The sequence below is a fragment of the Pimephales promelas genome, chromosome 1 (genome assembly GCF_988280905.1).
Source record: "Pimephales promelas chromosome 1, fPimPro1.hap1.1, whole genome shotgun sequence".
Taxonomy (NCBI): domain Eukaryota; kingdom Metazoa; phylum Chordata; class Actinopteri; order Cypriniformes; family Leuciscidae; genus Pimephales; species Pimephales promelas.
Window position 1 is genome coordinate 7,372,895 of NC_142769.1, and position 26,990 is coordinate 7,399,884.

The 26,990-nt window shown below is 37.3% G+C and overlaps 1 protein-coding gene across 7 annotated transcripts in view; it reads right to left on the minus strand.

Moving 5' to 3' along the window:
* The window catches only part of kcnip4a (potassium voltage-gated channel interacting protein 4a), a 216,254-nt gene that overhangs the window by 55,987 nt on the left and 133,277 nt on the right, over window positions 1-26,990 (minus strand). The window contains exon 1 of one of the 7 annotated variants that reach the window (XM_039669726.2): window positions 18,636-19,512. The exons of 5 other annotated variants lie outside the window; for them this stretch is intronic. In XM_039669726.2, the coding sequence (XP_039525660.1) occupies window positions 18,636-18,738 (103 nt within the window). In that variant the 5' untranslated portion in view covers window positions 18,739-19,512. Of the gene's footprint in view, window positions 1-1,255; window positions 1,618-18,635; window positions 19,513-26,990 lie in introns of those variants that run through there. One more of the 7 variants, XM_039669723.2, reaches the window with a different exon arrangement.

Sequence of the window (26,990 nt, forward strand, 5' to 3'; positions counted from 1 at the left end):
GACAACATGAGCTACAGTTTAGCCAATCACAACACACCGGCCCAAACTAACTAATCTAAGCCCACTCCCTGTTTCTGAGGGAGTGGTTTCATAGAATCAGGAAGTCAACCGGTCGTTCAAATGACAGGAGAAAGCGGCTTACATTAAATGTGAAATTTATGAGAAATAAGACTTAAAAAAAAAAACACGAATGCATGTTATATTGCACCCCATAAACAGAATCATGCAAAGAAAAAAAGCAGTTAAGTTTAATCACTGGGATTCTCAACAATGGAAACTGTCATCACTTAACTTCCCTTCTTTTCTTCTGTGCAACACAAAAGCAGGTATACGCTGTATTACAAGACTTCTACAAAGCTTTTCAAATGTCCACGTTCAAATTTCCTGTTTTGGTAAAGTTAATTTTCATATTACTGTCTTCCAGTGAGCCGGATTTGTTCTCTGCAAGTTCAGTCTTGTGTCATAAATGAGCCAGATTTGAATGGGCAATATGCTATGGTATGACTTCAGAGTCAGATGAATATTTTCATGTTATCTTGCAGATGAGTTTTCAGTTCTTGAGAACTAACTTTCATTGTATATACATTGTTTAGATTTAAAATGAAAAATAAATCAAAATTTGGAAGAAATGTACAGCTTGCATGTGAACAGGTGCAGAAATGAATACATGTTTGACATGAAACTATGTTGTTTTTAGTGACTGAACCCAGACTTAAAAGAGAAGAAACTGATTCTGCATCTTTTATGGTGAAGGCAAGCACCAATATAATATCTATAATATAATATATAAGCAAAAATATAATATCATATTTTTTATGAAAATAATGCTATTGAAAAATGTACTGATCAAGGATTTCTGAGCAGGTACATTTGTTAAAGTGTTGATTATTTGGGTTTGTTATGATTTTTTTTAAATATTTGGTATCACTTTACAATAAGGTCCCATAAGTAAAAGCATTAACTAACACCCAGCAATATATTAAGAAAACCAATATACGTGTTCACCTGGCTCTCAAAAGACGCACTTCTCCTGACGTATTCCCATAAACACTTACTTGTCTCGAAAGCCATATTTCCATTGCATTCACAAACAGCAGAATATTTGCCATTTCATATCTTTCCATGCACACCAACATTCTTACATATTTCCAAAACTTCTAAACAGTTGCTTTATAGTCCTAGAAGCATATTTGCCAAGGTCATTCTGAAAAAAATCTCGGATGTATCGACTCTCCACCGTCAGTCTCTCTCTTACCCTCTGAGAAGTTGATAAGCCCGAGCAGATGAAGCAGCTTGAGCGAAGCGCACACGATCAACACAATGCCGAGCGTCTGCAGACCCTCCGTTTCCCACATGGCGTTCACCACCGCGACCCCCTGCTCCTGCTCATGCCACCTGCCTGACTCGCCTGACCCCGTGCCAAACTCCTCGCTCCAGTTCCGTCCAGCCCCCAGCATGCACTGGCCGGGCCGCCCCAGGCACCCTCGTGGTGCGGCGCTCCACTCCTGCTCCAAATCCAGCCTGGGAGGCTGAGGTTCAACTCTGGGGATCCGAGTCTCCCGACACAGAAGAGTCAGAGACCAGAGCGTGAGTTTGAAATGTGTGCCGGCGTGCGAGAGGTTTCAGAGTGTGTGTGGGGTGGGGTAGAGAGAGAGAGAGAGAGAGAGAGAGAGATGAGGGGAGGGAAAGGAAATGAGCTGTCGCCAAATCAGTGGAAAAGTGATGAGAAAAAAAAATATTCAACTGCTCTCTCTTCACTTAAAACTAGTTTAATCTAATTATCACCTAATTTGCTAAATCATTTCCTATGGATATAGAGCAGCATGAAACATGACCTGAAGGCTAATTCAACACACAATATGCTGTGAAAAAAAAAAAAAAAAATCAATGCATAATGAACTCATCCTTTAAACAGTTTGACAGTGCATTTATTTGCACGATGTCTATACTCTAAGGACACACATCGATTACTGAAGAGGAAAGTCTGTCTTGTTCAATAAGGTGCACTCACTATATATCCCTTAGAGGGACAGTTCAGACCAATATTAAAAAGCTGTCATTATTTATTTATTCGCCTTTCTGAATCCACACGGCTTTTTGCGGTTTTCAGGATAAACACAAAAGACGAATTGTGAAGAACTGTATTTTCCCACTATAAGCATTCCCTTATGAAAAAGAAGTGTGCTTAATTGTATTGTACTTGCGGATAATGTAATTTAAAAGAAATCAAACACAATGCACTAATTAAAAGGTTTACTTTGAAAGTATTTTGAATCATTATGCTTTTATAATCTTTAAAGAAGTATATTGTTGACTAAAATACTAAAGTACGGTAGTGTGTAACATTTAAAGTTGTTATATTTTAAAATGCAGCTTTACAAATGTGTCAAATAAATACATCAATACAAGTTTTAATATAAATGAATCTAAATCACTCCAAAAAGTTCAGCTGACTGAATTTAACAAACTTAAACTATAACACATTTACATTTAATTCCAGTTTACATGATTCAGGTTACACCTAATATATAATTTTGATGCGTCTATCGTGTCATTTAATGCAGGTCTATGGTCACCACCTCAAAGAGCATGTCCAGATAAGTTCAAATTTAACATGATTTAATGACTCGTAAATGTAAGTACACATTGATGGCCTAAGACACGAAATGAGCGGTTTGTGTGAGAAAAGCCACGTAAGCACAGCCACATCCAAGTGATATGAGGCCGCTGGCGCTTTGTGGCTGTGGTTAACTTACAAGAGGTAAAAACTATATAAATACTGTTCGTTTTCTCACACAAACCGCTCGTTTTGTGTCTTAGGCCATCAATGTGTACTTACATTTACGAGTCATTAAATCGTGTTTAATTTGGACTTCTCTGTGCATGCTCTTTGAGGTGGTGACCATAGACCTGCATTATATAACGGTTTGACCTAAAATATCAAAATTGAAACTACTGTGGAAACAAAGACACCTACATCCTGGATGCCCTTGAGGTAAGCTAAAACATACCAAAAATTAATTTCAAAGTGAACTATCCCTTTAACAAACAAAATTACTCATTATAGCTTAGCTATTACTTTTGTGCGTACATTGACTCAAAGAGACATTATAGCATCCTTGAAACTACTACTAATGCTTCCTCCTTAAAAATGCATGACTACTGCCACCTTCTGGCCCATAATATACAGTTGAGAGATGCCACTGAAACATTACACCACATCATTGATTTCACACTCTTAGAAGATTCATTATACAGCATAATAAACAGTGCCATTTGCATGAATTACAGTTAATATAGCAATTGCCCATATCTCTAACTGCTTAAAGGACTCGTACCAAATTATTTTATTCCTTTTTTGGAGAAAATAATTTAGTGTAAGGTTATTAATGTGGCTCATGTAATTATTCAGATTATGCCTTCAGCCATTTTTAATTTTGCTCATTGTGTTTTTTCCCCTCCATCTGCCTATAATAGCGTGGTTTTAATAAAACTATGACACTAGCCCTTAGGGAATAATTATCGACTCATAGTTTCTGCCCAAAAGGTTAAACAAATTGCATATAGTATATATATATATATATATATATATATATATAATAAAAAAAAAAATAAAAAAAAAAAAAAAAAAAATCGCAGGAATCCACAAACGTAAATCAGAGACACCAGTATTCACTCCATTGAAAGCTACAGCAAATGTTATAATGGCACTGGCAGTCGCCTCTTGTTCTGCTTAAAGGTGACGTAAAATGTCAGAGAGTGTTGATGGAGAGGCCTTAGTGGGGTCGATTTCTTATCTCTGTCAAGCATAGGATGTGAACGCTCCTTGTTCTTCGATTTCTGCTGGTTATAAAATCGATTTTGGCGAGAGATTACATATTTCTTTTCACGGTCAAAGGCTCCCTGTCCTATGGGGACTCTTATCAAGCCTGTCCAACGGAGGGTTATGTGAGGAAAGCCTGTCCTGATTCACACAGCAACACAAACACTGCTCGCAATTCAGCTTTTTAAAAATATCCTCATTTAAAGTGTCAGAGGCGACGTAGCAGATGGTCGGTGACCTGTAGCTAGACCCTGTCAGTGGGGAAGCACACAAGTCCGTGTCACATTCACATTTGTGATCATTGCTTGCATGACAAATGCCATGTCATGTGCAGAAATACCAGCCTAAAGATAAGACAACGCCTTATGAATAATACAGGAGGAACTCAGACTCTGGAGTCACAGAGAGATATGAAAGCAGGACTGCATGATAATACTTTTTTTTTTTAAGCAAACCATCCTTTCATAGCAACTCAAACCTTTCTTTCAGTAACCATAGTGAAAATCTAAAAAAAAAAAAAATATTAGGAACACCTGTTCAATTTCTCATTAACGCAATTATCTAATCAACCAATCACATGGCAGTTGCTTCAATGCATTTAGGGGTGTGGTCCTGGTTAAGACAATCTCCTGAACTCCAAACTGAATGTCAGAATGGGACAGAAAGGTGATTTAAGCAATTTTGAGCGTGGCATGGTTGTTGGTGCCAGACGGGCCGGTCTGAGTATTTCGCAATCTGCTCAGTTACTGGGATTTTCACACACAACCATTTCTAGGGTTTACAAAGAATGGTGTGAAAAGGGAAAAACATCCAGTATGTGTCAGTCCTGTGGGCGACAATGCCTTGTTAATGCTAGAGGTCAGAGGAGAATGGGCCGACTGATTCAAGCTGATAGAAGAGCAACTTTGACTGAAATAACCACTCGTTACAACCGAGTAGGGTGACCACCCGTAGCGCGTGCGCGCACAGTGTTTGAAGCCCAATTCATGCGTCCCGCAAATTGAGACCGTGTCACGCAAAAAAAAAAAAAAAAAAAAAGTCGGTCACTCTATATCCTCGAGACCCAGGCAGCCAAACGTTGTGCCTGAACACGTTCACGTCCATGAACTCGTTCATATTTTGGGTGAACTGAACGTATTGTTTTACTGCCTGTCCTGATGAACGTGTGAACTCGTTCATTCTTCTTTACTGACTGACTGACTCATAAAGACAGTCTTTGTCGCCACCTAAAGGCGAAATAATGTAACTTCCGTTGCTGGTCAGGGACTATTTTTTCCAGTGGAAGGAAGGCTTTTAGTGATTTTATTTCATGAAACTTGCATTGATATATATTATTGGCTTTAATATTTGTATTGTTTGCTAACCGTTTTTTTCCGTTGCATAGTGAATAATGCCGTGTTCCAGGCAACCTGTAACTCGTGTTTTTCCAACCTTATACTCGTGAAAGTGCACTGGAACGGCAAGTCAAACCCGTGACTTCCCACCCGTAAACTCGTACTAGACCGATGTACTCCCAGTTAAGAATTCTGACGTCACATAGCCCGCGAAAATATACAAAACTACAATGACAGCCCCTACGGATGCAGTGTTTCTGCAGGCGGTACTCGGTGAGAATACACTTTAGGACAATATAACGTTAACTAGTTTTCAGTCCATTGAGTGCAAGGATAAATTAATACCAAATACATTTCCAAATATACAAATAAAGTAAAATAAAAGGTAACAGCTTATCTTGCCTCATGCGCTATTTTTCCTCCTCAGTTTCCCACAAATAAACAAGGAGTAAGCACCTTTGGCGTTAGAAATTATTACAAATGCGCGTGAGCCCCCGTAAGGTCCGCCATGCTGGTTTGTTTACATCTAGGTAGTTTGGCGTGAATGACCTGGAATGCTACAAAGTCGTAAGTCGTGGTTTAAAGTCGTGATTTACGTGCTCAAAAACCTGCCTGGAACGCAGCATAAGTCATGGCTGAAGGGGTTGCAAGGTGTGGCTTATTCACCATTCACGATACAGCAATACACACATATTGTGTGTGTGTGTGTGTGTAAAGGTGATAAAGTTGTTTGAAACAGCCGGGTAATGCCTCACGTAGGCTATAATTACATGCTTAAGAGCACCTATCATGGATTTTTGAAAATGACTGTTCATGTAGTGTGGAATATAGCTCTAAGGGAATGAAAACATCCTGCAAAGATTTATATCTGAAAGTGCACGTATATAAAGTTATTGTCTTTCAAAAGTGAGAGTCGATTCTGAGTCTATGAAATGAATTGTTTTTGAAAGGAGTCATTAGCTGTTACATCGTGACATAGATAGGTCATTGGCTGCTCCCAACAACTGCGCGCGCAGACATGAAGGGACGTCTAGAACACATTCAAATACACAGCTGAATCGCATCATGTCGAGAAGACGCTGTGTTCTACATTGCAAAGACAGTTCAGCCACTTGTTTCCATTATCCAGGGACAAGCATGTGAAGAATCAGTGGTCAGAGTTCATATTTGCAATGAGTAATATTTGCAATCCAGTGTATATGGATCAGGTTCGTCTTCCTCCGAATCAGAATCTGTTAGTAATATTAATAATATTTGCTGTTATGTTTTCTGTAGCATGCACAATATAGTTATATTGTGTTGTGTGTGTTGTGTACACTCCGCGCAGCTTCTAAGCGAGGTAAAGTTAGTTTTGTTTTTGATATTCACCAGACATTCATTGAAAAATGGCAATTACCTCCTAAACGACTTAGCCAAATATGACTTCCCTCAAAAGCCGCCGCTGGGAAAGCTTGCTCTTGACAGAGACGCGAGTAAGGGACCGTGTGGAAAGTGCACTTTTTCTGACACGTTTGTTCAAATACTATATACAGTTTTCAACACTCGACAAGCTGTAATCCTGGTTACGGGCGTTCCGTTCCCGACAGTCTCTGCCTACGGTTTACCAATAACAACTGACTGGGTCATTTGACCAATCGCCGCAGATCCGCGTCACTCAAAGGAGGTGTTTGGGAAAATGAATCGTCAAACGAATCATTTGGGAGTCGTTGAGCAAATCAGTTAAAAATAAATGCATATTATAAGACAAATAAAGTATTTTTTTTTATCCTTGCACGCACGTTAAACTGTTTTTGGGAACTCCTAAAACAAAAATAGGAACATTTCAAATGCTATGATAGGGGCTCTTTAATAGCAATGTCCACTATACCACATGAACCAATGTTTGTTTCCAATATGTAAAAAGCAGTAAAATTAGCCCATCATATCCTCAAATTCCCCAAAGCACTGAGTGTGAAATGTAAGCAATTAAAGGTTGTGAAGCATGGCTGCTCTGGGCAGTGGTAAATACACAATTGAGGGTGAAATAAGAGTTTAGGTTTAATTCGAGCAGGACACTAGAGGACCAAATACCACGCAGCAGCCGTGTTATTTGATGCAATGAAAATGATGCAATATATTCAGTGAAATAAGCAATGTGTGGCTAAATCGTATGTTTGATATGAGAATCTGTGGCCTTTGTCCAAGAAATATATCGCTGGACACTGGCTGAGACAGACGGCTCACAACTGGCTCAAGGAATAAGACGTTTGTCTTTAAACACTGACCTGCACATCTATCTGTCAAGAACAGAAGAACATGGCGGTTTACTTGCTTTATAGACCATTTCACAAGATGTAAACAACACTGGTCCAGAAACACTTCCTGTTTCAGTTTGTAACTGTTTTCTTTATTTCACATGTAAAGAAAACATCTTAAAGATTTAAAGTTTTAAATGTTCTGTTGGTTGTATTTTATCCCAGCTTTTGTGTAGAGTTAAAATACTGAAACAGGAAGTGCTTCTGGACCAGTGTTTACATCTTGTGAAATGGTCTTTATGTTGTAGATTTACAGTGTAAAACTGAAGGATTTTCTTAGAAGTCAGGAATTTTAAAAAAAAATAAAAGTGCACTATAAGGACCTTTCAAGAATATTCTGATTTTCATATTCTGAATATTCATATTTCACTCAACATATTTATATTAACAAATACGAAAGTCTGCTTTTTTCCTTTTTGTTAAATGTTTTTTTTTTGTTTATTTTACCAGAAAAAAGTGCTTTTTGTCAACTTTTAGGAAGAGATTTGTTAAACAAAATATGTTCTGATTGGCACACAAATTACTGGAAACTTTTCCGTGTCGCACTTTGTTAGAACGCTGCGTTTTTGACATTTCTAAGACAGGAACATTTGAGGAAAATTGCAAGGCATTTCATTGTCATGTTGTCAGCACAAATATATAGCTTTTAAATGTCAAGCGCATTTATGTTCCATCACCTGTGAAAAATAATTGGTCAAAAATACTCTGGACTGAGGATGAATGACCGATTAAATGACTATAATTTTCTTCAAGCAGAAAAAAACAACAACAACCTAGTGCAAGGCGGAATAAAAAAGGCATAGCTTAGAAAAAAGGAAAAAGATGAACTAATAATGAACTTCAGATAAAGAGTGAGAAGGATAATCAATTTGACATTACCAACTGGCAGCATTTCCATCCAGAAAACTGCTTTATCAGTCAAAATGACAACAGATAATGATTGTGTGTTTTTGTGGCTGCTGCTTCAGACTCTTTATCTGGAGCAAAAAATCAAGTTTTATTTTTTAAATGTTTTCCCAATGTAACTATTCAGACAATTCTTTGACAATGTCGATGCATGATCCATGTGCTTAGTACACGGCTCGTACAAACAGTTACAGAAACTTTGCAAATGTTAAAGTCCCCCTGTAGTCAATAATTTTATCCCTTAAACTTTGAAATTAATTTTTGGTATCTTTTAGCTTACCTCAAGGGCATCCAAGATATAGGTGTCTTTGTTTCCGCAGTAGTTTAAATTTTGATATTTTTAGGTCAAACCGTTCTTGTCTGTCAGTCATATAATGCAGGTCTATGGTCACCACCTCAAAGAGCATGCACAGAGAAGTCCAAATTAAACATGATTTAATGACGTAAATGTAAGTACACATTGATGGCCTTAGACATGAAACGAGCGGTTTGTGTGAGAAAGCCAACAGTATATTGTTTTTACCTCTTGTAACCACAGCCACGTCCAAGTGATCTGAGGGCGAGGACGCTTCGGTCTGAGCAAGCGCTGGAAATGATCTCTCGTACATCACGTGTAAGTCACGTAGAAATCTGGCACCCTATTGTACGAAGTTAAACGGAGAGAGCGTGCATTCTTAGACACCAGAATGAACGCGTTCACAGTAACTCACGTTGACTCAAAAAAAATATGAACACGTTCATGAACTATCATTCACTGAACACGTTCAGGCACAACACTGATTTAGATATACAGGAAATCACTATGGAAGACGATTTCGATATATACATCAACAGACAACGTTGATTTTTTTTTTTCACAACCATATTTAGATCACTTCCGGTGCTTGCGCAGACCGAAGCGCCCTTGGATCACTTGGACGTGGCTGTGATTACAAGAGGTAAAAACGATATAAATACTGTTCGTTTTCTCACACAAACCGCTCGTTTCGTGTCTTAGGCCATCAATGTGTACTTACATTTACGAGTCATTAAATAATGTTTAATTTAGACTTCTCTGTGCATGCTCTTTGAGGTGGTGACCATAGACCTGCTTTATATGACTGACAGACAAGAACGGTTTGACCTAAAAATATCAAAATTGAAACTACTGCACCGGTGGGTACTAGGGGACTTTTTTCGGATATCAAATATCCTATTGTTATTGCCTTTTCTGTTAGCTATTACCATGAAGGGATGCAACCAATAAACACATAAACCATTACACATTGTTGCAAGATGTGCAACGGTTAAGAAATGGTTAAATAGGCCTATACAAAAAAAATAAAAAATTGCAAGACCGACTCTGACCACAGCAATATTATATATAACGAACATGCACAAAGTCTCCTGCTATCTCAATGGCGGAAGAGAGAGAGAAAAAAAGCTGCGCATCTTTATTATGCTTTGCTCCAACACATAAGCATTTACAGTACAAAAGCATCATACTTTACAGTTGATAAACATGGTGACGTTTTTTTGTGGGCGGAGCTTAGGTGGAGGCAGAACGATCCCTCTGGCTGCTTCACTAACGCTAGTTAGCAAGTATTGTTAGCTTGTTTTTTAACAATGACTGGAGAAAATCCGATATTATCTTAATGTGTAAGGTCACTCAGTGTCCAGGACCGCGATTGTTATTTCCAAAAGTTATCTTTAACGGACGGAACCAGATTGGCCGACCTGTAGCCGCCTACACGCTCACTCAATGCATGGATGATCTGACAGGATTAACGTAAGTTACGTTACCTTGGTTGATTGGCCTGACTTCTACACCTACCTTATAGAGAAACCGATCGTAAATAGAAACTGAGGGCATATAAATCTTTAGATGCCTATATGGTCCTGTACAAGACTTGTGTGTACGATCCACAGTTCTGCCGAGCCAGCTCCGAGACGTCGACAATGTAAAGAGTGACATTACAGTGCGATTTTAATGATGTGAATATTTTCTAGAAATAAAAGTTCCAGCTACAGCATATTCATTTTTCATCAATTCTTGCACCAAACAACACAACAAGATGACATTTAATAATAGTAACAATTATTTAAGCTCCTTATTATGTAGCCGAATCTGTGCTGTTTTGCATTGGCCGCCTGCAGTTTTCACTTTGTTTTGCCTCCAGCTAGCGCCGTGACGTAACTGTGACGTCGGCGCAAAAGGGGTCTATACACAGATGTTATTCTACAAATTCCATTTACAAGCAAATATAGGCTTAAACACCTGTTTCTGCACGGCGGGATTGACATTTCAGGACAATAAGAACTAAATAGGCCTACTAAACTGTTAAATAGTCTCATCACAGCAGAACGTAACAACACAATAAAGTGAACTTTGACAGTATGCCTACATAATGCCAGTTAGATAAATACACAAACAGCCGGCCAGCATGAAACTTTAAATTGAACTTACAGCTAGAAGAGCTGAAGACTTGTGAGGTGATTTGAACTTCCGTCCTTCCATGCACCACAACACTTCTTTTGTCAAATCCTTCTCGAATGCAAGTTGAACTAGGCTGGCCTTTCTTGTGTGACGCTCCTTCTGTGTTGTGAAAACACATTTTTGAGGTCGCGGTAGAAGCACCAAATACCAAAGCCGGGCTGTCGTTGTCTTGGTGTATGGGGTCAGCAGAATCTTTAATCGATGTGGAAGGAGAAACTGTGGTATTGAACCATTTTCTAATGTCCATTTTTGGCGAGTTTTCATCTGTTTCCTTTGTTTTGAATGCAGCCAGGAATCTCGCGCCAACTGAACATCATTTCATTAACGTGCAAAATTACATATTAAAACGTTCATGCCTTAAAATAGCTTGCACGTAACTCGACACCCTTGCCTCATTTAGAGTACGCAATTCTATGAATATGCAAATTAGCCCCACCTCCACTCACTCACACCAGCTCAGAGATATCACATACTGACGTGATTGGTTACAAGGTCGTTTGTGATGTCAGAAACACAAGCGATATCAAACCACAATTTCGAGGTTCCCTGCTGTTTTAAGGAGAAAATACTGACTTGAGAATTTGCACGTTTTGTCTTAAAGCATATTAAAAACACCACTTAGACATATAAATAACATTAAAAGCTTAATTTTCACCACTTTAAATTATAAGATACAAAAACTAGGGCTGTTTGTTTGACCAAAGGTTTAGGGCAATCCATTGTTATTATTTAATGGAAAGGACAGTCATCCAGGATCAACCTTAAACGCATTGCAGAAGTGACCACATGAATGGAAACTAAATGTTTGAGGTGACAATTCAAGTCCATGGCAGCATTGTCACTCATATTAATTGGCCAAATTGAGTACAAATAGATTAATAGTTAAAACATCACTGATAAAAGCACATTTCCATTTAAAACTGCAATTATGCTCAATATTTGAGACTAAATTTCCTTCTGTTAACAGGATTATTTTTCTCATTGCAGTTATCTCGCTTTCATTTGGTCTGTCACAGCATCCAACCTGAACCGAAAAGAACACCTGCGACCATATTCACACACTTGCACACACGCAATCTGTTTGAGCACAAAAGAATAGAATAGGATATAAAAGTATGTTTTGCGTAGAAGTAGTTTGTTATACTTTTTTGGCATTGTGGTTGAAAAACCGATTAGCTACCCAATTTAAATCCTAGTCTGGGTCTGGGAGTCAAAACCAGGATCCTAAAATGCAATTTATTGTTGTGAAATTGAAGTTTATGCTAACGCATTATATATGCCAAGACATTATCTTCTACCTATTTTCCTTAAAGTATGTATTATTTCAGGCTTTAGGACATATTGTGAAATAATATTAGAAATAAATAGGAAAATAGATGAGGAGTGACTGCCATGATTAGTCTAAGATGCATTAAATCACCATTTTAACAAAACTAAAGAGTATTGCCACCAAGTGGCTGAAATGAATTACTGCAAGACCATTCATAAACAAATCCCGACCCCAAACAACAACAATATTGTCTCTGACTATATAACATAATGTGTGCAGATAAAATATCAGATAAACATAGCAGATTAGCATAATGTATAATGTACAGTACACACCGAGTGGCAGCAGATGGCCATGAGAGCGCTGGTTCGTGCCAGTGTGTGAACATTTGGCTTCACACTGATTTACACATGACCCTTCTCCCGCACAAATCCTTCACTTCACTACCATGAACTGACTTGTTAGACCCTCCCTTTTGAAAGACTGTCATCACAGTATCCATCCGACAGAATAGTCTGCTTTCATTGATCAAGATTTAAATGATGGCAGTACCTAAATACACATTTATTTTTTTAAATACACATTTACTGGGGGAAAAAAAAAGACACTTTAGCATACGTTTCAAATGTTTTATAGTTTAAATTAATATTGCATGCAATTAGCTGAGGTTTGGAGTGCTTATTTGAACCGTACTGACAAGTTATGGTAACCAAAAATATACTTTAATGTAATTTCTGTTGAAACTTGTATGTCAATTACACATTTGCGATAGTCAACACATTAATATTTGTGTACTTCTTCAAAGCACGGAAAGCGATTATTAAAACTGATTTAAAATGTGTTTTGAAGTAAAACTTTTATTTTGACATCAGCACAAGAAGCACTTTAAAAAGTGTGTTTAAGTACCTTAAGTGGCCTTTAAACTTGCAAGTACAATATATATATATATATATATATATATCCTGTATATATTTAAAAAAAAAAAATATATATATATATATATACTTGAAGGACTTTTATAAGTGCAAATTAAAAAAATTAAGTGCACTTCTTTTTAACAAGGGTTATCAAAGCCATCAAGTGCAATTTTGCACAATGGGAGTTCTTATACTTCACTTTCTACTTTAACCTGCTGCAATCCCAAAAGTAAATCTAGGCTCTGATTCCTCTAAGATCCTGTCAGGGCCGTCATTTTTGCTCTCATGTCTGATATCATGCTGTTGTCATTTGGTGGCAAACTGCCTTCACTCACTGTCACTCCAGCAGAGACGAGGTGACTTGGGTGAAAGAGGCCATTTGCATCTGACTGTGCAAAGTATCTATTTTTAACTACAACACGAGATTCAGAATCAGATTCAGATGAACCAAATGTCTTGATGGTCCCCTTTAGACATTCTGTTGTCTAAATGTAACTTTGTAAGTACATAACCCTACTCCTACACCCATAAACAGTCTACTAATACTCAACTAATACTCTAAGTAAGGGTTAATGCCCGACGAGGTGTCCATTGTCAGGTTTTAATGGACGACGGCGAGGCGTAAACCGGCCGACGCGCAGCGGAGGACGGTTGCCTCCGCCGAAGTCCATTAAAACCTGACAATGGACACCTCGGAGGGCATTAACCCGCTTATACCATGGTCACTTGCCAAATAAAACATTAGTTTATATTTTAATTAGGCTAAATCTAGTTTTTACAAATAATAACTTGCCTTGCCTGCCTGACTGTTTATTTAGCAACCGGAGATATAGTCCGCTTAGCTTGTATCCCTTCAGGTTCACAAAGGCATTTTTTTTTCATGAAACACAAAGGTAGGCATAGTTTTTTTTTTTTATTACACATAAAACAATTAATCAAACAACAATAAGAAAACAATTAGCTCTGATCTCCAGCGATTTGCGCTTAACGTTATAGGCTAGAGGGCAATAAATTAATCAGATCAAAGAGAGGGTAATTTGCCTCAGGCTCCTTAGGCTTGAAACGCTGTAACGTTCAGCCTTCTCCTGCCTTGGTTGTCTGGACAGCTGCGTAAAACTCTCGCAGGGTCTCATTCAGGGGTGCGTTTCCCGAAAGCATCGTTATCCAACTATGGTCGCAAGTTACGTCGTTACCAATAGAGTTCAATGGAGCAGAGCAGCAGCGGTGTAATTTTCTCCGTTTTATTTACATTTTTTCTTTCTTCAGCAGCAGCATACCAGTCGTCAAAGTTGCCATATTCTCCATAAATGTTAAAAGAAATAGCACGAAGTCGCTCATTGTTGTATTAGGCTATAATATGTAAGGGTTAATGCCCGACGAGGTGTCCATTGTCAGGTTTTAATGGACGACGGCGAGGCGTAAACCGGCCGACGCGCAGCGGAGGACGGTTGCCTCCGCCGAAGTCCATTAAAACCTGACAATGGACAACTCGGAGGGCATTAACCCGCTTATACCATGGTCACTTGCCAAATAAAACATTAGTTTATATTTTAATTAGGCTAAATCTAGTTTTTACAAATAATAACTTGCCTTGCCTGCCTGACTGTTTATTTAGCAACCGGAGATATATATAGTCCGCTTAGCTCGTATCCCTTCAGGTTCACAAATGCATTTTTTTTTTCATGAAACACAAAGGTAGGCATAGTTTTTTTTTTTTTATTACTCATAAAACAATTAATCAAACAACAATACAAAAAAAACAATTAGCTCTGATCTCCAGCGATTTGCGCTTAACGTTATAGAGGGCAATAAATTAATCAGATCAAAGAGAGGGTAATTTGCCTCAGGCTCCTTAGGCTTGAAACGCTGTAACGTTCAGCCTTCTCCTGCCTTGGTTGTCTGGACAGCTGCGTAAAACTCCCGCAGGGTCTCATTCAGGGGTGCGTTTCCCGAAAGCATCGTTATCCAACTATGGTCGCAAGTTACGTCGTTACCAATAGAGTTCAATGCAGCAGCGGTGTAATTTTCTCCGTTTTATTTACATTTTTTCTTTCTTCAGCAGCATACCAGTCGTCAAAGTTGCCATATTCTCCATAAATGTTAAAAGAAATAGCACGAAGTCGCTCATTGTTGTATTAGGCTATAATATCTAACGTTAGATGATAGAGCATGTGACTGCCTGTTGCTATGGTTACTCACAGCCGTTGTAGGCAGCGCATTTATTTATTAATTTCGAATGGTAAACAGGCAGTTTCACCAGAACTACTTTACTAGGTGTCCTCTATCACTTTTTAACGGACACCCTGTAGCCAATCAGAATCGAGTATTCACCCAGACCATGGTATAAAGTGTTGTTCACAATGATCTGATCTAAAACAAATAAAACATAATAAATCCAAGGCTTGAGAGAAAGAGGAAATGTGATTTTAACATTGTAATAAATATTAATGATAAATCAGCGGAAATGCCAGTGGCTTTAGCAGTCTGATGCATTGGGCTTGGGAACGCTGCCATCATTACATTCATTTGAATAATGCACTGCAACTGCAACCGTCCAATTAGCTTGATCAACACTATAAATCAAAGTATTAATGCTAATGTTAGCATAAGCAGCCATTGTATAAACTGTTTCAACACTTTAAACTGATTATTAGTGGTGTCATTTGATTTATAATGTCTGGTGTGTGTATGACATTAAACTTTATCTTACAAATATAGAGATTTTATCTTTGAAGTCAATTTGTCATCTATTATGAAGCAGTTCTACCATTTTTCTATCAAACCAGTAACTCCACTCCTAATAAGACACAATAACTCATATGCACGTGTAAGGTTAATAATAAAGGTGATGAGAAACAAACAATGTGCTCTGAGTCTGCAGCATCTCCTAGGACAACTTACAGTACAAGAAGAGAATGATTGTGGAAATAAAGCATACTACGAGCTCACAGCACAGACAGACATCGAGTTCACAGACTGATCTAATATTCTGTTTAAAAATAAATTATTGGCATAAACAAACTGAATCACACAAAAAGTGATATTGCACCCAAATAGTTACAAGTGAGCCCAGTCCATGACAAAGAAACTGCATGACAAAGACCTATAGAGGCAGGTGCCATATTGAATTTTTTTATTCGGAAAGACATTTCATCAGCTGAACAATCGAATTGTTAAACAACAGTACAATCCATTGAATGCGCTGTATTCTATTCACCACAGCCCTGTTTCCATTCCTGTCAAAAAATTGAATCTAGCACTTCCCTAAGGTCAATAATGACAATATATGCCAAAACAACACACTGCTCACCTGTGAAAAGGAAAGCAGAAAGACTGTAGTCTCAGGAGACTTTTAAAATGACAGGGAAAAAGCTGCCTTTTAGTTTGGTATGGATTTTTCTGAACATGAAAATTATACTTACAACAGGTTTTCAAATCAAGAAGGTGATATTTTATTTTGTTGCACAATGTCAGAACATCTATCAGTGATATTAAACACTATTCCACTATCCCATTGATCATTTTATTAAAATTCAGTAAACTTATAACAATTCTTAAATTAAAAATAAATAAATCCGTCTTACATTATCAATGAGATATCCATTTATCTATACACTTATGTACACTAACTTCAAACTTTAGTACACTAAACTTTCCCCATCTTACTTTTATGAAAAAGTGGACTTAATTATTGATGCACTTTTTTACTTAAGTGTACATTCAATGTACTTACATCTTAAAATATCTTAATAAAAGGCCACTTAAGTGTTCTTAAAGTGTACACTTTCATGACTGTTTCTTAACATACTTAAGTGCTCTTTGTAATAATTTTAAATTAATAGTTGTACTGTAAACTACATTTTAAGTTTACATTTAAGTATATTTCAGTTAACAAATGCTTTTCAGTATAGATTAACTATATTTCAAAGTCAAGAAGTAATTCCAAAATTACATATACATGTTCTTAATTCCTACTAAAGTTCAGCAATAATATTAATATTATACTAACTGTACTTTTTCACAAGGGTAAACTTTGTCACACAAATTCACAGGAGCACCAAATAATAATTTTAGGTAACACTTTATTTTACAGTGCATGTTACATATATTACATATATAATAGTATACATGTACTTAAATGTATAATTCCAGTGTAACAAACATGAAACTACACTTTAATTAACTATGCACTTAGGGTTAGGATAGGGTAAGTTGAAAAATTATGAATAATGTATAGTAATTACTATTGAGACTATACACTCTCATAAAAAAGGGTACAAAAGCTGTCACTGGGGCTGTACCCATTCAAAAGGTAAACTTTTGTCCATTTTAGGCCCTAATATGTAAATTTTAGGAGGTAATATGTACATTTTAAGTACTAATATCTGTACATTTTAAGTGTTAATATGTACATTTTAGGTGCTACTATGTCCATTTCAGGAGCTAATATGTACATTTAGGCCCTAATATGTACATTTTAGCTGGTAATATGTACGTTTTAAGTACTAATATGTACATTTTAAGTGTTAATATGTACATTTTAGGAGCTAATATGTCCATTTCATGAGCTAATATGTCCATTTTAGGTGCTGATATGTCCATTTTAGGTAGTAATATGTACATTATAGGTCCTAATATGTACATTTTAGGTGCTAATATGTACATTTCATGAACTAATATGTACATTTTAGCTGCTAATACTGTATGTCTATTTTAGGTGGTAATATGTACATTATAGGTCCTATTATGTACATTTGAGGTGGTAATATGTACATTTTATGTGCTAATATGTACATTTTAAGTGTTAATATGTACATTTTAGGTGCTACTATGTCCATTTCAGGAGCTAATATGTACATTTAGGGCCTAATATGTACATTTTAGCTGGTAATATGTACGTTTTAAGTACTAATATGTACATTTTAAGTGTTTATATACATTTTAGGAGCTAATATGTCCATTTCATGAGCTAATATGTCCATTTTAGGTGCTAATATGTACATTTTAGGTAGTAATATGTACATTATAGGTCCTAATATGTACATTTCATAAGCTAATATGTACATTTTAGCTGCTAATATGTCCATTTTAGGTGGTAATATGTACATTATAGGTCCTAATATGTACATTTTAAGTGGTAATATGTACCAATAGGTACCAATATGCAGCCTTTGGGTACAAAAGTGTACCTTTTGAAAAGGTACAGCCCCAGTGACAGCTTTTGTACCTTTTTTTACTGAGAGTGTATGTAGCTCAACAAGGACACTGTAAAATAAAGTGTGTTACCAAATAAAGTGTAACCTAATTTTATTTAATTGTAGGCTAGTGAATGAACGAACAAATGAGTGAGTGAGTGAGTGAATGAATGAATGAATTAACGAACAAACACTATAACTGAAACCATATGGACAAAAATGCTGGATAAAACTGTTTAGCATCCTGCAAGTTTCTGTTTTGAACTTATATTCAGAGAGCAAATTCAAGAGAACCAATAAGCACCAGATCTACATGTAACTGAACATATGTTTCAGAAACTATGATTCAGACCTTACAAAACATCAGCAATTCTTCGAGAGAAAAAAAATAAAGCATAAAGAAACCTTCTTTGCGCTTACCATCAAAGCTTGTTTCTAAAAGTCCAAACTGCTCCAGAACCTTAACAAAGACAACAACCACAACCAGGACCGCAATCATCTCTAGTCCCTCCAAGTTCATCATGCTAACCAGGTCAGGTCATGTCCTGACCGCTGCACTGGACAGAGAGCTCTGCCTTTAACATCATTCAAAGTGTCTGCATCTCCTAACTGAGAACAGATGAGAGCAGAGCAGAGGGGGCGGAGAGCCAAATTAAAGACAGAGGGGAAAAACCGAGCAGAAGGAGGGACCACGACGGGAATCAATGAATAATGGCAATAAAAGAAAGGGGGGGATACATTGAGGAAGACCTGGAGAGAAGCAAAGCCTGATCTTAAGCCCTAAAAGCAGGCGAAATCCACAGCAGATCTCTCTGAAACATCACTCTCCAGTTATCTTCCTCCTACAGACAGACACTGTGCTGATAACACCTGACACGCGTGTTGCCAACCGTCATAGCCGGGCCCGTGAAACTCATCTTCACACAAAAACAGCATGTGTCCGTCAGAGGCAACACCTCCAGGCTTTACCACGTAGACCGTATGTTGTCAAGGAAGCAGTTTTTTTATTTATTATTTTTGTCAAATCATGAAGAACAAACCCAAAAGGACACAATGATTGTATTGCTGGCAAAAAAAAGCAGGTGTGTGCGAAAAGAATTGTGCGCCGTTCAGAACAGCATCAAAACCTTGTAAATTCCCACCCGATCTCACGAGAAAACGTAACTACGAGTTTTGGGGAAAGTTATCTTCTACTTGTAATGTGTTCCAATATTGTGTTACTTAGTTACTTTTTATGGAAAGTCATGCAATGTTACTTTTGCGTTGCTTTTTCTAACCTGGGTTGAGCTTGATTGTTTTTTTTCAGTGGTGGAATGTAAAAAAGTACAAATACTTCGTTACTTTACTTAAGTACATTTTTCACGTATCTTTACTTTACTTAAGTACAATAAATAGTGCCTACTTTTTACTTTTACTTCGTTACATTTTGCAGCAATTATTCTACTTTCTACTCCACTACATTTCTACAACTTCTGTTACATTTTCGTTACATTTTCTGATCAGGTTTTCCCCTGCCAAAACGTAATCTGACCGTTCGTTCGTTGCACGCTTGTCTCACCAGTGACGTTTGGTTGCCATAGATACAGTATATCAACCCGGCGGTCACACTAAATGCGTCTCACACGCAGTGTGTTTATCGTGCAACTCATACGCGAAAAATGTGTTTTTACGTGCATAGGAAACACACCGTGTGTAATATATGTTTGGTTTGGTTAGGATTATGGCAAGCCAAGAGGTTCAGAATTACACCATAAATTAATCGCGTGTACTGCCAAACATAGTTATTAACATATAGTAAGGATAAGCTGTTTGTGTATATTGCCTAATTGCAAGCTTGTTTCAGAAATAGTGACATTTTTTCCCATCATTATTGAACATCATTATAGGAGTTTGCTATTAGGTTGAATGAGTTAGAATTAAATGTTTTATTAATCATTAGAAAATTGACATTAAGATAATAAATTGTTATGCAAGTACTTTTACTTTTAATACTTAAAGTACCTTTAAAATAAAGTACTTTTTCTTTTTACTTAAGTATGGTTGTCATTGTGTTACTTACTTTTACTAAAGTAAATATTTATCTGGGTATTTGTACTTCTACTTAAGTACTGAGATTCAGTACTTCCTCCACCACTGTTTTTTTTAAAATCATCTATTGTTGGCAAATGTTAAGGTTCTTAGTTAATTTTTTAATTTTTATTTTTTATTAAAAGTTAAATTTTGGTATGTTTTAGATTACCTCAAGGGCATCCAAGATGTAGGTGTCTTTGTTTTCGCAGTAGTATTAATTTTGATATTTTTAGGTCAAACCGTTCTTGTCTGTCATTCCTACGCTATCTCACGACCAATTCGTACGAATTCGTACGAGTGATTCAAAAGTGGCTAATTTGTACTAATTCATACGACCTCATCATACGACGAATTTGTATGATTTGTCTAAACCCACGTGACGGTTATGTTTAGGGGCGGGGTCAGGGGTAGGTCATTCGTACGAATTCATGCGAATTGGCTAATTCGTAAAATATGTACGATTCAGCAAAATCGTACTAGTTCTCACCGTACGAATTGTTACGAATTAGCCACCTCGTAAAATTCGTACGAATTCCTGTGAGATTGGGTTGGTCATTCACAAAATTGAAACTACTGTGGAAACAAAGACACTTACACCTTGGATGCCTTTTAGGTAAGCTAAAACATACCAAAACTAATTTCAATGTGAACTATCCCACAGGAGAAGAGGGCGCAGGGAAGTTTAACACGCTTACTTCAGCAATAACCATAGACAGTATAAGAAGTGGAACCGAACCGTGAATTTTGTGAACCGTTACACCCATACTCACGCTGTAAACAAAACAATCTTCGCAAAACCTGTCTAAGGATTTCCACACCGAGGAAGACTTGCTTTTTTTCACCCAGCCATATTTATTTGAACCCGAATACATGAACGCACCAGATACACGTCAGCAGCGTCTTATGTCATTAGAGTCACTGAACGCGGATTGACAACAGAACCGGAAGACAATACAATGTAGTTTTTGTTATTTTTGGACCAAAATGTATTTTCAATGCTTCAAAACACTCTAACTAACTCACTGGTGTCACATGGACTACTTTGATGATGTCTTTATTTCCTATCTGGACAAGGACAGTATAGACCATTTCACAAGATGTAAACAACACTGGCCCAGAAGCACTTCCTGTTTCAGTTTTATAACACTACATAAAAGCTAGGATAAAATACAACCAACAGAACATATAAAACTGAATCAAAAAGTTAAACAAGCATCTTTAAGATGTTTTCTTTACATGTGAAATGAAAAAAAAAACAGCTACAAACTGAAACAGGAAGTGTTTCTGGACCAGTGTTGTTTACATCTTGCAAAATGGTCTATACCATATATAGATTTTCAAATGAGGGACAGAAATCTCTCAGACTAAATCTAAAATATCTTAAACTGTTTTACAATGATGAACGGAGGTGTTACGGGCTTGGAACGACATGAGGGCGAGTCATTAACATCGTTTTCATTTTTTGGGTGAACTAACCCTTTAAATTATGAATTTTATCAAAAAACATTGCTATGCAAAGCTTTATACAGCATGTTTTTATGTCATATCATTCATCAAGCTGATTACTGAGTTATCAGTCGTCAGATTACCATACGGCCTTTTCAAAACTACAAAACCTTTCTATTGTTTAGGCGTTGGTTTCTAACTTTACAGGTATCTCCTAATCCATATGAATGATTTGAGCCACTGGCTCTAGTGGGTAAGTGTTTGTTGTGAATGGCTTCTTTTCTCTTCTTTAGAATGGCCCTAATCACATTATTGTGGAGGATTTGATTAAAACAAGAGGCCTTTTGATTCGCCTGCTAATGAAGGTGTATTGTTTCTATTAAATTAGCCTTGCCGCCAAGCACATAATTGCCCGAAATGGCAAGGTCACAATGTCAGTAAACTGTGATTTGTTCATCTTTTTTTTTTCAGACTAGAACTTTAAAAGGCTGAAATACCAATTGAAAAGCCACTAAGATTGGTTTGCACATTAACCTTAGGTTTCTCATCCAACTCATGTTGGAAATAAATATGTCACTGCCCATTGTTTTGTCTCAAGATACGCAGTTATGCAGTAAATTTCCACTGTAAACTCATGTTCAAGTTCATGCCCATGCCCATGTACTTTGTTCTAGAACATTTGATGGTTTGCATTGATTATCTTTCAATTGATTATGAAATTGTAATAATACATTTACCTGACATAATAAATTGTTATATTTGATTATTCTAACAGACTTTGAATTTATTTTCATTAGAGTTAAAAGGAATAGTCAAACATCAACGTATATTGAATGACGCACAGATATCATTGAAAAAACCTTTTCATCTATGGAGTCAGATGAAATAACGAGTTAATACATAAGAGAAAATGTATTCCATTTAATTAAAAATCCCTTTGCCATGAGAAGAGACGAAACACACATGAGACCTTCACCTCTAATCGAGTACCGCCATTGGATTGATTTAGACAGCCTTACAGACAGAATGATGGAATTACCTGGATTTGGTATCTCTGAACCCAACAAAGCACCAAAGGGTCATTTTAAAGTCACGACTTCTTGTGGTTCACCTTCCTGTGCTCACAGATCTCCAACCCCATTGAAACTCTCCACCTCAATTACACAATGACAGAAAATAATATAAACATACTGTTATATTATACGTACTTATCATATAATATTTCTACAGGATTCATACTTTTTTTGCTCTTCTGAAGAGTGAAACTTGCTTGAAAGTTTCATACAGTTTTGTTATTGTTAACGAACACAATAACAAAAAAGTCCCCAATTTTGTTTTTTTAGATTAAAAACTTAAACTTAAAAAAATAACTTTGGGAACTCATGGAAAGTTTAAGTTGAAGTGTTAAAATTAAAAGGAAATATAAAACACTATAAATACTAACACTTATAACCAGTGTTGGGGGTAACTCATTACAAGTAACTCGAGTTACTTAATCAAGTAACTAGTAAAGTAACGCATTACTTTTCAAATTTACAACAAAACATCGGAGTTACTTTTTCAAATAAGTAATTGTTTTCACATGTATTGACTGACAGCTCCTTCTGTCCTCATGTTGAGAGAAATCGAAGTACAGAGGCGTTGCATAAATATTCCTCAAATGGCGTTAAAACAAAACATGTTTATTTCGGGGTTGGTCCACCAAATGCGCATGCACAGTCCTAAAGTGTCTCCTGTTCCTAGCTCATGGACAGCTCCTATTCACACTCTCCGCCTCTGCAAGTTTTGGAAGGGAATGATTCTGATTTCTCATGCCACCGCCACTAGAAGACAGACGGGGCGCTCACTTCACATCTACATCGTCAAGCTCTTTTTGAGTCTGCGCGTCAGGGACAGAAGTCCTAAAAAAAATTAAAAAATTAAAAAAATAATAAAAAAAAAAAATCGCTAAAAATGGGCTTCACTTGTCTCAATGGGCTATATGCACGCATAAGTTCCGCATTTGACGTAAGGATGCTCGTCCATTTCCGGTTGTGTAGATTAAAGCGGAGGAAAACCGGAGAAAACGGGATTATGGCAGAGTCTTCAAAATTTACTGTCCTCCCGTCTTTGAAGCGAAGCGTACATACGTTTAGATGTAATTTTATATATACCCAGACAGCAAACTGACATTGAATCAACGTGGAAACGACGTCTCTCATGACATTGAAACAACGTTGATTTTGCTCATCGAATTAACGTTGAACCAACGTCAGACGCGGCATTCTTCAAAGCTAAATGAAAATCGAAAATTGGTTTGCTTTCATAACGTTGAAACAACGGGTTGATTTCAAGTTGATTTTCCGTTAGTTTTGAAAGAATGACACGTTCAACGTTAATTCGATGAGCAAAACAATGTCAAATCAACGTTGTTTCGATGTCATATTTCCACGTTGATTCAATGTCAGTTTGCTTTCTGGGTAGTTATGTTTATTTAATATAATTTTAAAAAGAAGCATAAACACAACGAGGGGTGTCTGTTTTATCTGTTTTTGTGACTAACGTTTCTTTAGTATAACCATGGAGTATAAAATTCAATATAAATTCTCGGTATTGCATTGGACTCTACGATCGGCGGAAGTTATCGAGCATCCCTAATGCGTCACCGGAAATACCGCCGTGCATAGAGCCCATAGAGTTCCAATGAGATGGCTCTGTCCACTTCTTATGTCTGGTTTTAATGAGTCTCACTTGTTAACTTTCTGTGTGAGGGCGCCCTCTGGCTTCCAGTATGTATTACACGTAATGTCACATTCTCAATGACGCTCACTTCAGCCGATTTAGGGTAAAAATAGGAAAAATACTTCTTTTTTTCTTTTTTTAGATATATGTGAATTTACCCCCCCCCCACCCCCCTCCCTATTAGAGAAGTGCTCACATGAGTTAATTTATATTATTTCCAATGAATCACTTGAACTAGTTCACACTTTAAAAAATGCACAAGACACATTAAATATGAAACATTTTTCCATCATATAATAAATTCCAACATAGCCAATCATGTGCAGCGAATGGCACAAGCTGAGACTAAAGATTAGCACGACCAGATTCTGATTGCTCCACAAGCACCCAATGCATTTAATTATTGTCCTCCTATTGTGCTCAAGCACGTAAAATCACGTGCATACTGCGTATGCATTCATGAAAGAGCGCATACAGTGCCATTTGATCTTATTTAGACGGCTTTCTGAGGTCGCGCATCTACAAATCAAGTTGTTCCAAAGTCCGGTATCCATAGAAACACAGAACACAAAAGGATCCATACACAAGTACGGAGATGGGGTGTCTTCATACACACAATATGCTCATGTGTGAATCCTTCATTCACACTCCCCTTTCACTATACACAGGTGAGAAAGAAAGAAACAGATAACACACACACACACACACACACACACACACAGGCTGTCTTGTCTGAATGATTACTTTAGCGAGCCGCACAAAGGCTGCCATCAGTGCCCTGAGCTATATTTAGAGGGAGCTCAGCTGCTACAAATAAAATGGTAACAGATAGGACCCTAATGACAGCGGCCGCAAGCACACTACACAGAGGTCATTGCTATGAACAGCACATGATTACGTTTTTTTTTTTTCCATCATGAAAAATGCAAGACTGAAGATTGACAAATGGATGTAAACGTCATTAGAAGGACGCTAAGTGAATGACACGTTTAGCCTGAATCTGGATTGGCATAATCATTTAATATAACGTTAGACATAATTCACTCAGCACCAACTTTAAAGGGACTCTGTGTAGATTTTTAGGTATTTTATTATCTGAAATCAATATTTTTATTCATAAATATGTCCTCAATGGTGTACAAATACCTCTGCAAATTATCTGACTTATCCTCGTAAATGAAGAATTTATTATCTTTATGTACATGGGACGGGTAGGTTCACGGAGGCTTCCATGTCCGTTCCGCCATCTTGAAAACTATAATAGCAGAGAGGGTCAAAAAGTACCACCAGCCAAACGCGTTTCCACAACGCGTTTTCGTTCAGACTCAGAGCCATCGTCACGTCACATTGAGAGGCGCATTCCCTGCAAGTTTAAACGGCTGCATTGCACTCCTATGATTGCTCTTTTGCTCTATTATTTGTAATTGCGGACCATATGCCGAGTCACAGGAGAATGCATCCTCCTCGCAAAAAAATGCCAGACTTGAACGAAAAAGGAAACGTGACCGGAGATTGCAATAAAACAAGACCATTCATTTTTCCGTCATAAAATTAATCGGATATGGTTCGATTTTCTGCGTTTTTCGCATCCAGAGCCAGCATTTTGAGAGGTCTTTTGACAATTCAGGGCCGGGGGAGCTCGTCCTCAAATCATTGAACATTATGCGCCGTGCTTTCAGTTTCGGTTTTCAATTCGAGTGTTTATGTGTTTATGTTCTCTTCTCTATATTGGATTATGAAATTAATAAACCTCCCCTTTCAATCAGATTGAAATTTAGGATCGAATAAAGTGTGATTGAGCAGCCTATTCGATAACTAATGTATTATTTGGGCACAATACACACAATACACAATAACAGCCTAGCTGTTCTGTCTGCCCAGCGCTTCCACAGGGCCGCGCGCGGGTGTGTGTGTGTTTGTGTGTCCATACCTGGTCCATACCAGACACACTGCCAGCCTCCGTTCAGAATCGATTGGTTCACGGAAATTGGTGGTCTTGTTTTTAATATGTGGCTCCAGAATCGCTAGCAAAGCATCAAACTGTCCCGCTGACATTCTGAGGTAAATTTTGAATCGCTCAGGATAAATTCGCAACTTCTTGATAATGCTCCTTCCTCTCGGCGCAATTTCAGGATTGGATGGATATTTTCTATTTCTTCTCTTTTCAATAGGCTATGAGAGAGGGCAAAAATCATCCTCACTGCTTGACGAATCCATTTGGTATTTTTGCGTTTTTTCCCGCAAAGGTTTAATAAATACGCAACGGACTCGGTGTGCAAGGTTTCTATGCGTGACGAATTTTTAGGCTGACGTACAGGAAAATACGCATACGAATATTTCGTGCTCAGTGTGCAATGGCTCAGTGTGCAATGTGCAAACGCTATATCGGGATAGCGTTTTCAACCGTGGAAAGAGCTAATGCAGCAGAAAGATTTCAGAAGAGACGCTGAAGTTGCCTGCTTTCTCCTCGACAGGTTAGTCAATGTTACAGTCTGACTTAATTTTTTTGTCATTGCTTGGTTGTGTACTTTATTATAT